Below are 12226 nucleotides of genomic sequence, written 5' to 3'. Positions count from 1 at the left end.
CGGGGTTCGTTGTCGGTAAAGTGGAGTTTCATCTGTAAAATAAGGAGCTCAGAGACACGTTTGGGTGTAAAGAGACCGCTGCAGCCTTTATTCTCCTTTTCATTCACATGAAGTTCATCTGTCATCTTACGGCATGAACCTGTCAACCAAACACCAATGCGGAAGTAAACAGTGTTACATACGCCCACTCCTGCAGATGAAACGTCCCGTTTCAGCATAAAACAACAAAGATGAATGAAAATAGTCTGTTATATCAGCATTAGAACGTTGAAAAAGGCAAAAAGTGCTCCTCCTCGGACGGAAGCGTCACACAAACGTAGAGATCTGGTCTTTGGTGGAGGAAGAAAGGATTCAAGTGGACAGCTGCCTGCAGGGAGGACGGCTTCATCGGGCTGCAGAGATCCTGCAAACCAACCATCAATAAATAAAACTTTAATAAAGTGTAAATCAAAACAAATGAGCTTCCAAACATTTGGAACGTTATCAATAAATCTTCAGCTCACTTGTTTAACTAAGTTTAGTCGGTCTGCTCCGCTGCTGCGCGGCGTTCACCTGCTGCTCTGCATGCTCACTTCCACTTTTATCTCGTAAATTTACGAGTTTTTATCTCCTGAATTTTACTTTTTTTTTTTTTTTTTTTTTTGGTGGCCCTAAAACTCCATCGTAAAAACTAGACACCTAAAAATCCAAGCCTTTAAATAATAAACAAACATTGCTTGTTTTCAAGCTCTGGCATGTTCTGATTGACACATCTGATCCAGGTAATCAACAATAAGTAGGGCCTAGATGTTTGGCAATCATTCTGACATGCCGGCCAGTGAGGATTGGAGTTCCCCTCCAATAAACTGTACTGTACACAAAAGTAATGACAAAGACAAACTTGTGAAGAACTGGACGTATATGGCCAAATGTGCAGGGGACCAGGCTTGATGGCAGAAACTTAAACATTTAAGTAATAAACTGAAACATGAAACAAAATGGTTACAGAGCAGAGAAAATGACCTGACAACCAGACTGTTAAATTGACTGAGGATGATTTACAGAAACGAAACATCTGTGGATGATCAACATAAAAAATTTTTTTTTTTTCACTTTTATGTATTATTTATTATTTGTAGTTTTAAGTTGTTGTTTTATTAAAGGAATGAATGTTGCACTTACCAGGAGGCACTTTTAATTTCTTTGTACGTGTGACAATGACAAATAAGGATCGATCTATCGAGCGGTCATGATTTGAATCTATCCATCTCTCCGTCTCTCCGTCTGTCTGTCTGGAGTGACTGATAGGGAAAGCAACTCAAATCATGACCGAATCCACAACTTTAAAACTAATCTGAAGCACATAATCCTTACAACTTTTAAAAGAGGGGTTAAAAAAGTAAAAGTTAAAAAAGTGGCTAAGGATAAATATTCAATGTTAAATTTCTCACAATTTCTCTTGCCACACTAGAAATGGCTGCCAGATCTTTTAAAAATGTGGCTTTGTTGGTTGTTTTTTTTCTCCCAGTTTAAGATCATGGAGGAATCCAAATTCTTCTCCATAGCCCTACATTCAGACCTCCAAACAGAGTATTATAGAAAAATCGCGTCTTCTAATTCAAACATCACTCTCACTCGATGGTGTCATCAATAGTCGCCGGTCATCCACGTTAGCTTGTAGCAGCCAGCGCTCGAAAAATGCCTAACAGCATCAGTTTTATATCTTTAAAAAGGTCAAAACAAAAGTCATTACTTACATTTACATGTAAACTTCTGTCCCTCAGGGCCTCCTTTATCAAAGGTTTTACTGGGGTAGGCATAAATTCAGGTTTGACTATAAATTGTAACTAAAAGTTAATTTTTTTGTTTTAATAAGAAAAAAAATGGCACAAAAATAGTTTTTTTTATATTTGTTGCTGATTTCTTATTAAAGAAAACTGTATTATGATTTATCTGATCAGTTGAAGAGTTTAATATTATTTAAAGTGTAATCAGGGATAAATATTTAGCTTGTTGGGTGTATATAAATGAAATTATTGTCAAATCGGTTTAGCTTCTAGTCTCATGTCAGGTTTTAAGGTTAACGTTGTTTAGCAAAGTGAGACTGGGGATGCAATTTATCCTTTAGTGATACTTTCATGATATAGACTTTTGTAAATAGATTAAAATGCTTTTGGTTTTTATTTTTTAGCAAGCTTCTAGCAGCACCCATGATGCCATGCTTTTATGCATCTGCTAGACTGGAAAATGTCAGTTTTAAAAGAAACAAATTCTGATGAAGGATGCAGTGTTGTGGAAATGATTTCCAAACATGATTGATCTGTTTATCCCAGTCTGGAGCACGCTACCATTTCCCATCTTTTCCAAAGTCATTCAACTTGAAGTGGCAACCATTAGTCTTATCTTATTCCTCCAAATTACACCATCATGTGCGCTTGGACTAATCAGTCATTTTGCTCCTCTTTCACTTGATTAACTCATTTATTTATTTTGTTTTGGCTTTTTTCTTTGCTTGATCAGTTTTGACAAATGAATATAAAGTCAGCCCATGATTTCCCGATCGTTTCCAATGTGCGCCTCACCTTTAATGGGAGCACTGATAAGAGATCTTTAAACTGTCTCGGCTTACTTCATGGGCCGTGTGCAAAGTTCATAAATAAATTAAGACAGGAAACATTTATTTTTTAGAAGATATTTTGGATGATAAATGCCCTTTTTAGGATTGGTTTTCTTATTTGTTTTTGTTTATTTATATATTGGCTTGAGTCGTGTTTTGTGTGCAGAAAGTTTGGTTTTCAGTTCCTCTTTTCCTCATGTTCAAATCTTGTTTTAGCTTATTAACTGTTACAACACAATTGGTTTACTGTCTTGGCATTGGTCATATTTTTGATTTGTCACCAAAGCTTTAGCAGCAGTGTTGACATTCCTTTAAATACAGTAAGTCTTTGACCGTTTTTACACAATTAATATAATTCCAGTATATTCTGAAGAGCAGATAAGCAACTTTGTGCTGTTATGCAACACTTTCGAAGAGTTACGGAATGTCGAAGATCATGTGTTTCTTTAGGTGTCTCCTGCAATATCTTTAGTATTTTTGATTTGATTTGATTTGAAAGGGTTTATTTCAAGCAATCAAATAAGAATACACAAAAAAATACAATCATCAGTCATACATTCATACAACGACGAATCAAACTTAGGAAAATTAGACATATTAATAAATATTGCTTGAAAAGGAGTGGAAGGAAGCAAACTTATATAATCCCCACCCCTGTTCTACCGTAACCACTTTATTACATGATTTATCATTATCCGGTTCATAATTTTTATCGGACAGAATTAAGAATCATTAAGTGTCAACACACTTAATACTACAGAATTAAAGGGTTAAAATAGTAAGCTCGTGTCCACAATGGTCTCCAGCATTTTGGTCCCCACAAACCACATTTTTTGTCAACGTCCAGAAGAAATAAATCAGAATCATTGGACCAATACAGTTATCTCAATAGTGCAACGACCTCCAGATTGGTAAGATTAATAGATTTCTTCTAATAATTGAACAACTTTGATACTGCAAATCAAATGAAAAGAACATTGCACAAACAGTATCAATAAAAGGCGTAATAATGACACTCTGTTTAGTGTAATAATAAGGTCCCATTTACATTTACACAATGCTAAAATGGCTGGTGTTGATGCAGTGTTTTTGTTTCATTTGTTTTGTACTGAAAGAAGTCACTCAACCTTGTTAGAAATGTGAGCTGTTGGTTTACAAAATGAGGTTGAAATTGCAATTTATTTGGACTATCAGGGGAACATATTGTCCCACTGGTGGGAGGTTTGTGCTCAAGGACATGTGCTCATGTTTAGGAAAAGATATGTAATGTATGCATGGAACAAGTGTTCATCTTCTGTTTATTGGACCAGCACATTTTATTTTTCCTTTTGAATAGTCAGCAATTTACACCTTTTGAAGTTCAGTTTGTTTGACAAGTTCTGTTTGCTGTCCAGGAAGCATTAAACACACTGTGATGTGACCTTTTCCTGCCACCACTGGCTATACTGTCTGTAAACCCTTTGTTCCAAGGTCGCAGTAAAAAAAATCCAAATGCAGAAAAATTAGACCTAGGAAATTTTCAAATGTTATTGTTTTTACCACTGACTGTATAAAAAAACTGGACAGAGTGAATAATTTCTTATGGGTGAAGTGTCACCCGTAGGAAATTATTTCCCTCTAGCTCCAATTAAAGGAAGTCAATTCAGTCACCATTTTTTTGTAGTACAAAAGTCAACATGTCGGAACCAGACATTTATTGTCAGTAATGGTTGACTGGTCCAAATTGGTCTGAGCCCACGTGTCTATGGCAACCAATCTCCCCAGTCTGGAGTGAGCTTATTGGATGTACACACTCTTACCAAGCAGGCTATGGAGAATCTGTTAAAAGTTCAACGCAAGCACACACTTCTACTGAGGCATCTGATTGGCCAGTTTAAACCTGGAATAACTTGCACTACAGTTCAATTTTTCTATTCAATTTTATTTTGTATAGCCCCAAATCACAACAACAGTCGTCTCGGTGGGCTTTGTGCAGATAAATGTACGGTAAAACATAGAATCAAAAGGCTCATGAACACACACAATTCAATAGAAAGATTCTAAACTGAACTAACTAAACTAAAACTGGACATCCCTGCCCTTAGACCCTCCTTCACGGTAAGGAAAAACTCAATAAAGAATTAATTTATCTAACCCTACAACTACACATTGAAAGTCCAACAGATGAGCTTCATCCAGTCATTGAACTCGTGTTGAAAGTTAAACCAGGTCAAACTTTGACTGATCAGGGAGTCAGATTTGGTAGTAAAGTATGGATGGTGTCCCTTTTCATTTACTGTGTGTGTCAACCATTTCAAAAATGATCATGAAAGATAAATTAATAGTTGTAGCCGGAATAATATGACACCAAGTCTGTTATATACCAGAATAGAGGTGTGAAAGTAAAAGCCTGGAGCAAGATTTTCGAGATTTGCACACCTTTGACATTTGGAACCAAGACTCTTCCAACTGTAGGGGGCAGACATGCGCTAGTAAAAAATGGCAAAAACAAAAGAAGCCCCTCCCTGTTTGTCCACTGGGAACACGATGGGCTAAATGTGCATTTGAGAACCTGTGGTTAACGCGTTCTTGAACTTGCACCATACGCCTGATGTGTTTGTAGCTTATGGGCCTTTGACTACTTGGAGCCGACAGATACTTCCTGTTTGGAACCCAAGGGGGTGCTCAGTCCAGGGCTCCCATACAGTGTAAGGTTTTAACTAAACATATAATATTGCAACTTTATTATTTAGAGATTTTAGCAACCTCATTAGCGCATTTGCGGTCTTATTTTTACTATTGGCTTAAAGAAGGAGCCTGGGAATTCATAGCACCGCAGATTAAAGGCAAAAGCATCACTGACCCATACACAAACATTCAATTGGAATCAATCGGCTGAGTGGGCAGGGCCAACTTGAGATGTTCACCATAAATCTCTGGCCCGTCATCTCCCTCGTTAAATCATAAAGGCTCCGTGAGCCGTGAAGCTCTAATGGCACAGCACCACATCGGTTGCTAAAAATAGAGAGGTCTAAACAAAAGACTTTCTCCTCTCATCCACATTTTTACTCAAAAATCCTTTTAACTACCCGCTTCTTTCGCTCCCTGAGGTTCAGACATCAAAGCGTGCTCATGTGCGTTTGCAAGGGTGTCATCCGTGCATCAGCAAAACACTAACACGTCTCTATTATGTCATGATGAGAAGCGCACAGCTGTTCTGGAGGGTGGGAATGCTCCATCTCTGCCACGAGGTTTGAGGTGCATCTTGTTGCTGCAATTTAAATTGCAGATCCACTTAAAGTACACAAGTCAGAAGCGCTCCCAGCTAAAATGCAAGCCATGTTGAGCTTGGAAGATTTTTGAAAGAATCATGCACCTTGCACTTAGGAGGATTACATTTTCATGCCCCAAAGCAGAAGAAGAGCCCCAACTCATCATCAAAGTAGAAAGGTTCTACTTTTTTCGTGAACAATGTCAGGCGACGACTCTCCCAACCTGCTCGGGTTTTTCAAACCAACGAGAAAGGCTGTCGTAGATTTCTGTGTTTCAGTGATGTAAAACTAATCAGGGAGAAAGAGCAGTTTCCACACAAGTGACTTTTCAAGGCCCCTGTGGTATAAATATCAACCATCTGCGAGGCCATCTGCATTGGGGTGCTACATCATGCACCAAGGCCAAGCCACCAAACACAGACAGGTTGCCTCCGATGGCACTGTTCATGCTGCATGCCAGACAAGCAACCTATCATGCTATCACTACTATCAACTGTGGATTTGCCTCCAGGCCTCATGTACGGTTGTCATGCACTTATGCATAAGTGAAGCCATTTTTTAACAGTACAAACATCATGACCTCAGTACTGTTTAATGCATTGCGACACAGAATTATTTAACCTGCCCTCCGATCCCTGGAAAATACTCATTTGGAAGTAAAGAAAAAGAAGATTTATTGGTGTTAAAGGGGTAATTTTTTATGTTATTTTTTTTTAAATTAATTTAACATTTTATGTATTTCCAACCAAAACAAGTGCCTGTTGAAAGCAAGTTCCTCAGCTGGATATTGCAGAGGCTTTTCTTTACTTCCCTCCACTGTGTTGCAGCTTACTACCGAGAGTACCAACCTCTGTGGAGATGAGTTCCAATGAGACTCTGACCTTTTCTGTTTCACGGAAAACACAAAGACAGTCAGAGGAAGCAAAATAATTAAAAAAAAAGAACAGTGAACAAATAAATTAGGCACTCGAGCACGACTAAGATTATCCCTTTGGGGTGAACTATCAGTCCCCTCTGACATCTGAAATTAGGATGTTTATTTTTTGGGGTCCTCCATCTGCTATTTCTCTGAAAAATAGAGAAAGAAGGGTGTGTGTGGATGTGTGGATATGTACTTGTGCATGTGAGACATTGTTTCAAGCTATCTAGTTATTGGAACGGAAAGGAAGCGAGGAAGGCTGGTGCTGAAGAGCAGGGCACTCCAGGGGGAAAGAGGGAGCGGGAGCAGAGTGGCCACAGGCAAACGAAAATCCTTTTGTTATTTCTGATGACTGAGGAGACACAGCGGAGAGGCGGATTAATTTGTTCCGGGGTCTCAGAGCACATGGCTGCACTCCTCCTTTTGCTGTTAGCTTACCTAGCTCGGGCCATCCTGCACTTGGAAAATATCTCACCCAAAGTCAATGCAGGGCTACATTTGTTGTGGCAAAATACACAAGCAGGTGGACAAGGAAGAACAAAAAAAGGAAGGTAAACAAATAGGAATAGGATTTCTGTTTAAAAAAAAAAATGCTTAAATGCTTTGCCTCACATTAGTTTAACTCATAAAAGTTCTAAATATAAACATTAGGGTTTAAACTTGACAAACTATATTATAAAACGAAAACATCCCTTAACCAAAATTTAGTACAGTATTTGTGCAGGGGTCATGGACGAGAGACACGAATGTGCAGAGTTCGCAAATACGGAGAACCATCCCCCAGCCATGCACCCAAAGAACGTCCATCACCGATCCTTACTCATCAAAAACCCTTCTGAAACATTCTTGATGCTTTACCACAAAAAAAAAAAAACGTTGGACCATTGCTCAACAAAAATAGTAATCTGTCTGTCTGTCTGTCTGTCTGTCTGTCTGTCTGTCTGTCTGTCTGTCTGTCTGTCTGTCTGTCTGTCTGTCTGTCTGTCTGTCTGTCTGTCTGTCTAATTTATCTGGAATGGTTTCATAGTTACATTGTTACGTTTTGGAGGTGCTGAGGCAAAAGCACTGCCCCCTGCAGCTTACACTTTGTCTTTGGTGCTTTTAAGCAGCTGATCCGCTGACCTAAGAGGGCAGGAGGGAACATAAGGCTTCAGCGGCTCAGAAAGGTCGACAGGTGCCAACCCATGCAAGGATTTCAAACCCATAAGATTACATTACAATCAATTCTAGAATGAATGGGCAGCCAGTATGATGACACTAAAATAGGGGAAATATGATCACTTTACCAGCTGGGGTCGACCAATGGCTGAAGCTATCCCCCACATATAGGAATTGCAATAATCTAGCCTATATATATATATATATATATATATATATATATATATATATATATATATATATATATATATATATACACACATAATAAAGTATCATTCTAAATGCTTAAAATAATTAATGGGGCTAACCTTTGCAAGCTGTCTTAAGTGAAAAATGCTTGACAACTAAATGAATTTGTCCTTCAGGAAGATGCTGGATAAGCAGTAAAGGACCCAGAGCTGTCGCCAAAAATCATCCCCTCTGTTTTAATGCCACTGAGGCCCAAAAAATATATATTCATCCATGACTTTACGTCCAAAAGACATTTCTAAAGTTTGTTTTAGCAGATGGACTATTCTTGTTCGACACTTAGAGTTGATAATCATCTGCTCGACAGTGAAAAGCAGGGTAATATTAAATAAAAGGAGAATGAAAGAGGGTCTAAAACGGAGCCCTGAGAGATCCCCAGTGACCAGGAGCATTATTTCGTTTTATTTTTGTTCTGTGTTGCTTTTTTTTTTCCCCCTTTTATGGGAAATGGGGAGGTTGTATTTTTTCACTGAGCGTACAGGAAAAGGAAATGCTATTACATACTACAGTTGTACTGTTTGGAAAAAATGACATGGAAAGGTGTGACAACTGACCGATCAGAACCTCAGTCTGAATGCCAAAACATCATGATTTTTTATTTTCCATAATTCTGTTTGCTGATATTTTCCTATTTTACTGTTTCTAAAACACTGCCGGACTGTATGAGAAGGAAGGTTTTAAAACCTTGTGCGCCAAAATATCTTAATTTTTAAACTCCCTTAAACATTAAGTAATCTAAAAGGAATTTGGCAAAAGGATATTGTTTTTTTTTCTCAAACTAAACAGTACATATAATGCTTTTACTCATAATGCATCCGTGTCAACAGACTGTTAACCTCTCATCTACTTTCTTTTCTTTTCATCCAACCTCTATTTGAATGTGCAGTAAGTGTTTTGATCACAACAGAGGATTTTCTGATTCTCTTTGTTTTTATTTCAGTATCTTTTCTGTGGTTGAAGTCATTTCCTGTTGTTTTCTTCCTCACCTGTCACAGTCGAACCAAATTGATGCTGCTGATTATCTACAGCTGTCCTTTGTTACCAAACTATCATCCTCAGAGCGTTTAAGAGTCTGCTTTTCAGTTCAGCCCCCTCATCATTATCATCTTTTTGTTTCTCACTTATAGCTGTTTATGTCCTGTGTAGAATATTTATTAAAGTCTAAATCTTGCGTCATCTACATTTGGAGTCCTCCACAACCGCTTCTTGACAAAAAACAAGGATAGTGAAGTCACAAAAGACGAAGCTGCTCTCTGGCTCTGTGAAGTTCATTTATTGCTGCAGCAGTTCAACATTGTTGCTTTGAGACCAGATTGCAGGTCTGACATACAAGAGAAAACACTGACGTTCTTCAGTTTTCAGACACTCGGTCATATCTTCACTGCTGATCATTATCATTTATCTGAGGAAAAAAGCACAACGACCTGAGTGAGCCTGTACTTTTGAAACTTTAACCATTTCCAAGAAAGTTGTGTTTAAAATAAGCTTTGTTTTGTTTCATGACATATTAATTTTTTATTCCCTTTTCATTTGTATCAGTCTTGGAAAATGTCATTTTACAAGAAAAAAAAACGTTTAAAAACATCCTAAACATTCAAATGTTTGGACTTGAAGGGCAGCTTTTAAATGAATAAATTGCCAGTAAGGGCAACTTTTCTGTAACTTCCCCAGAAGCGAGGTGTCAGGTGACGTGTCATTCACCCAAGAAGCATCAAGGTATCTGATTAAAGAGCTGAGATGTGTTATGTAAATATCTGCACTTATGTGATGGACGAACGGATGGATAGAGACTTTATTGATCTTTAAAGACATCATCAAAACAAACATGAAGATTTTAGATGCTGAAAGGTAACATAATTTTATTTTCAATTTTCTAATCAGTTTAAGACAAAAACTCCATACTGTTTGGTATCTCTATGTTACGACAGAGTTGGAAGGCCAGTTTACTTTGCCCTAAAACTTGGCCCTCTTCAATTTACAAGATTTAAAGTCATAAAACTTTGAAAAAAAAAGTCATAAATTAACGAGAAAAAAACACAAAAGTTGTCTATTTATCAGAGCCTTGCTTGAAGATAAAAAATGTGGAGCATTATGCTTGGAGAAGCTTTATGTCCGGATTGGTTTTAAAAAACCAAAATTCTGAACCTTTTGGACAATCAAAATCCAATTGTTGTTAGTGTAGCCGGTTTTCCTGGGTTTGGGGTCGACAAAGCGGAGTTTCATTTGTAAAATAAAGAGCTCGGAGGCACATTAGGGTGTAGATGACTGCTACTTTATTCTGCCCTGATCATTCACATACCCAGAAGTCCATTTGTCGCCTTCCGTCATGTATCTGTCATGCACAGAAGACCAAACCGGTAGGAAAACAGTGTTACACATGTCCCCTCCTCCAGATGAAACGAATCGTTTCAACATAAAACAACAAAGATAAAAGTAAACTGTTAAAATAGCAGAAGAATGTTGAAAATGCCAAAAAAAAAGTGCGCCTCCTCGGACGAAGGCGTCACACAGACGTTGAGATCTTGTCTTTTGTGGAGGAAGAAGGGTTGAAGTGGAGAGCTGCAGGGATACCGATGGCTTCATCAACGGGCTGCAGAGATCCTGCAAGCCGCCCATCAATAAATAAAACATTAATAAATCGTAAATCAAACAAATGAGCATCCAAACATTTGTAACGTTATCAATAAACATTCAGCTCACCTGTTCAATAAGTTGAGTCGGTCTGCCCTGCTGCTGCATGGCGTTCACTTATTGCATTTCATGCTTGCATGCTCACTTTGACTTTAATATTAAATTTAACTTTGACTTTAAAGTTGTAAATTTACGATAAAAAAACCCTACATTTATGACTTTATCTCTTTTAATTTTATTTATTTATTTTTCTTGAGTGGCCTTAAAACACTGTCATACTATTTATATATATTTATACTTATTTATTTGTCCACTTTTGTGTGTGTGTATGTGGAATAAACCACACAAACCTGAGGTTTATTGTGACATTCTTTGGACCTCTGTGTCTTTTTGTTGACAGATTCACAAGTGTTTGTTGCCTTTCACTTGATTTTTGTCAAGCATAATATGCTCACTCTTCTTTTGCTTTCCTTTGAGGGCACACAGTTGCACTTTTATAATGTATTTTTTTGCTGCAGGATCAGTAGAAAAAAGTGCATCACTGGGGAGGGGGGTGGATTCACTTTCCTGATTCCCGTGTTTCCAGTGAAGCCAGCTTCCTTGAGGGATGGTGTGGATGTTACTATCCACAGAGCTCTTTGAATCTTTGCTGCGTTAAGAAAACTTCAGACTCTAGAGGTCTCCATCCTTCAGCACCCCCCCCCCCCCCCCACATCATCAACCTCATCGCCCTCCTCTTGTTCCTCCTCCTCCTCCTCCTCCTCTTTGGCATTTTGTGCAGCGCAGGAGGAGATGAAGAGAGGCTGTCGAGGAGGAGACAGAGGAGACCCAGAGACAACACGTCCCACGCCACAGCCAGACAGCCGGGGAACTTTGAATTGACGCCAAGTCGCCCTGCGATGAGAAGGAGCATGAGGCGCAGCGGCCACCTTTGTTCCGCGTCTTCTCCTTCTCGGGAGGTTTAGATGCGTCGGGCGTGCGCAACATATGATGCCCTTGGACTCATTCGCTGAAGAAAAAGAAGAAGAAGAGGAGGAAGAAGAAGAGGAGACGTTTTGCTGTCATTTTTCTCGTCTTGAATTCGCTGATGGTGCCCGCGCTGAGGTCAGCTGAATGAGTGTGAAGGCACTCTGAGCGCATTGTTTCCAGCTCCGTTTCATGTGGGATTTCCAGCCGTCATGTCTGCGCTATTTGGCTCTTTGTTTCTGGGTAAGACACTTCATTCACAAAGCATGCCAGTCTGTTTACACTGATCCATTTGTTCCTGATTATTCATTTTTCTTTAAGGATCCAAAATGATGGCAGACTATTTTTATTTATTTACCTCCCTTCCGTTACAGCGTATCTGCTACGATGCAAAGACGCGTTATTGACAAACCACAATTAATGGTCTTAAAAACACAGAAAGGTTTCCATTTCCAT

General features: G+C 38.6%; 1 protein-coding gene across 1 annotated transcript in view; it reads left to right on the top strand.

The window, feature by feature from the left end:
• The first annotated feature begins 11576 nt into the window (after positions 1-11576).
• Positions 11577-12226, top strand: part of clmp (CXADR like membrane protein) — an 81651-nt gene continuing 81001 nt past the window's right edge. The window contains exon 1 of the mRNA XM_011482902.3: positions 11577-12013. Within this exon, the coding sequence (XP_011481204.1) occupies positions 11983-12013 (31 nt within the window). The 5' untranslated portion in view covers positions 11577-11982. The remainder of the gene's footprint in view (positions 12014-12226) is intronic.

Source organism: Oryzias latipes, chromosome 13 (genome assembly GCF_002234675.1).
Source record: "Oryzias latipes chromosome 13, ASM223467v1".
Lineage (NCBI taxonomy): Eukaryota > Metazoa > Chordata > Actinopteri > Beloniformes > Adrianichthyidae > Oryzias > Oryzias latipes.
The sequence above is the reverse complement of the archived record's forward strand: the minus strand, read 5'-3'. Positions and strand labels throughout refer to the sequence as shown.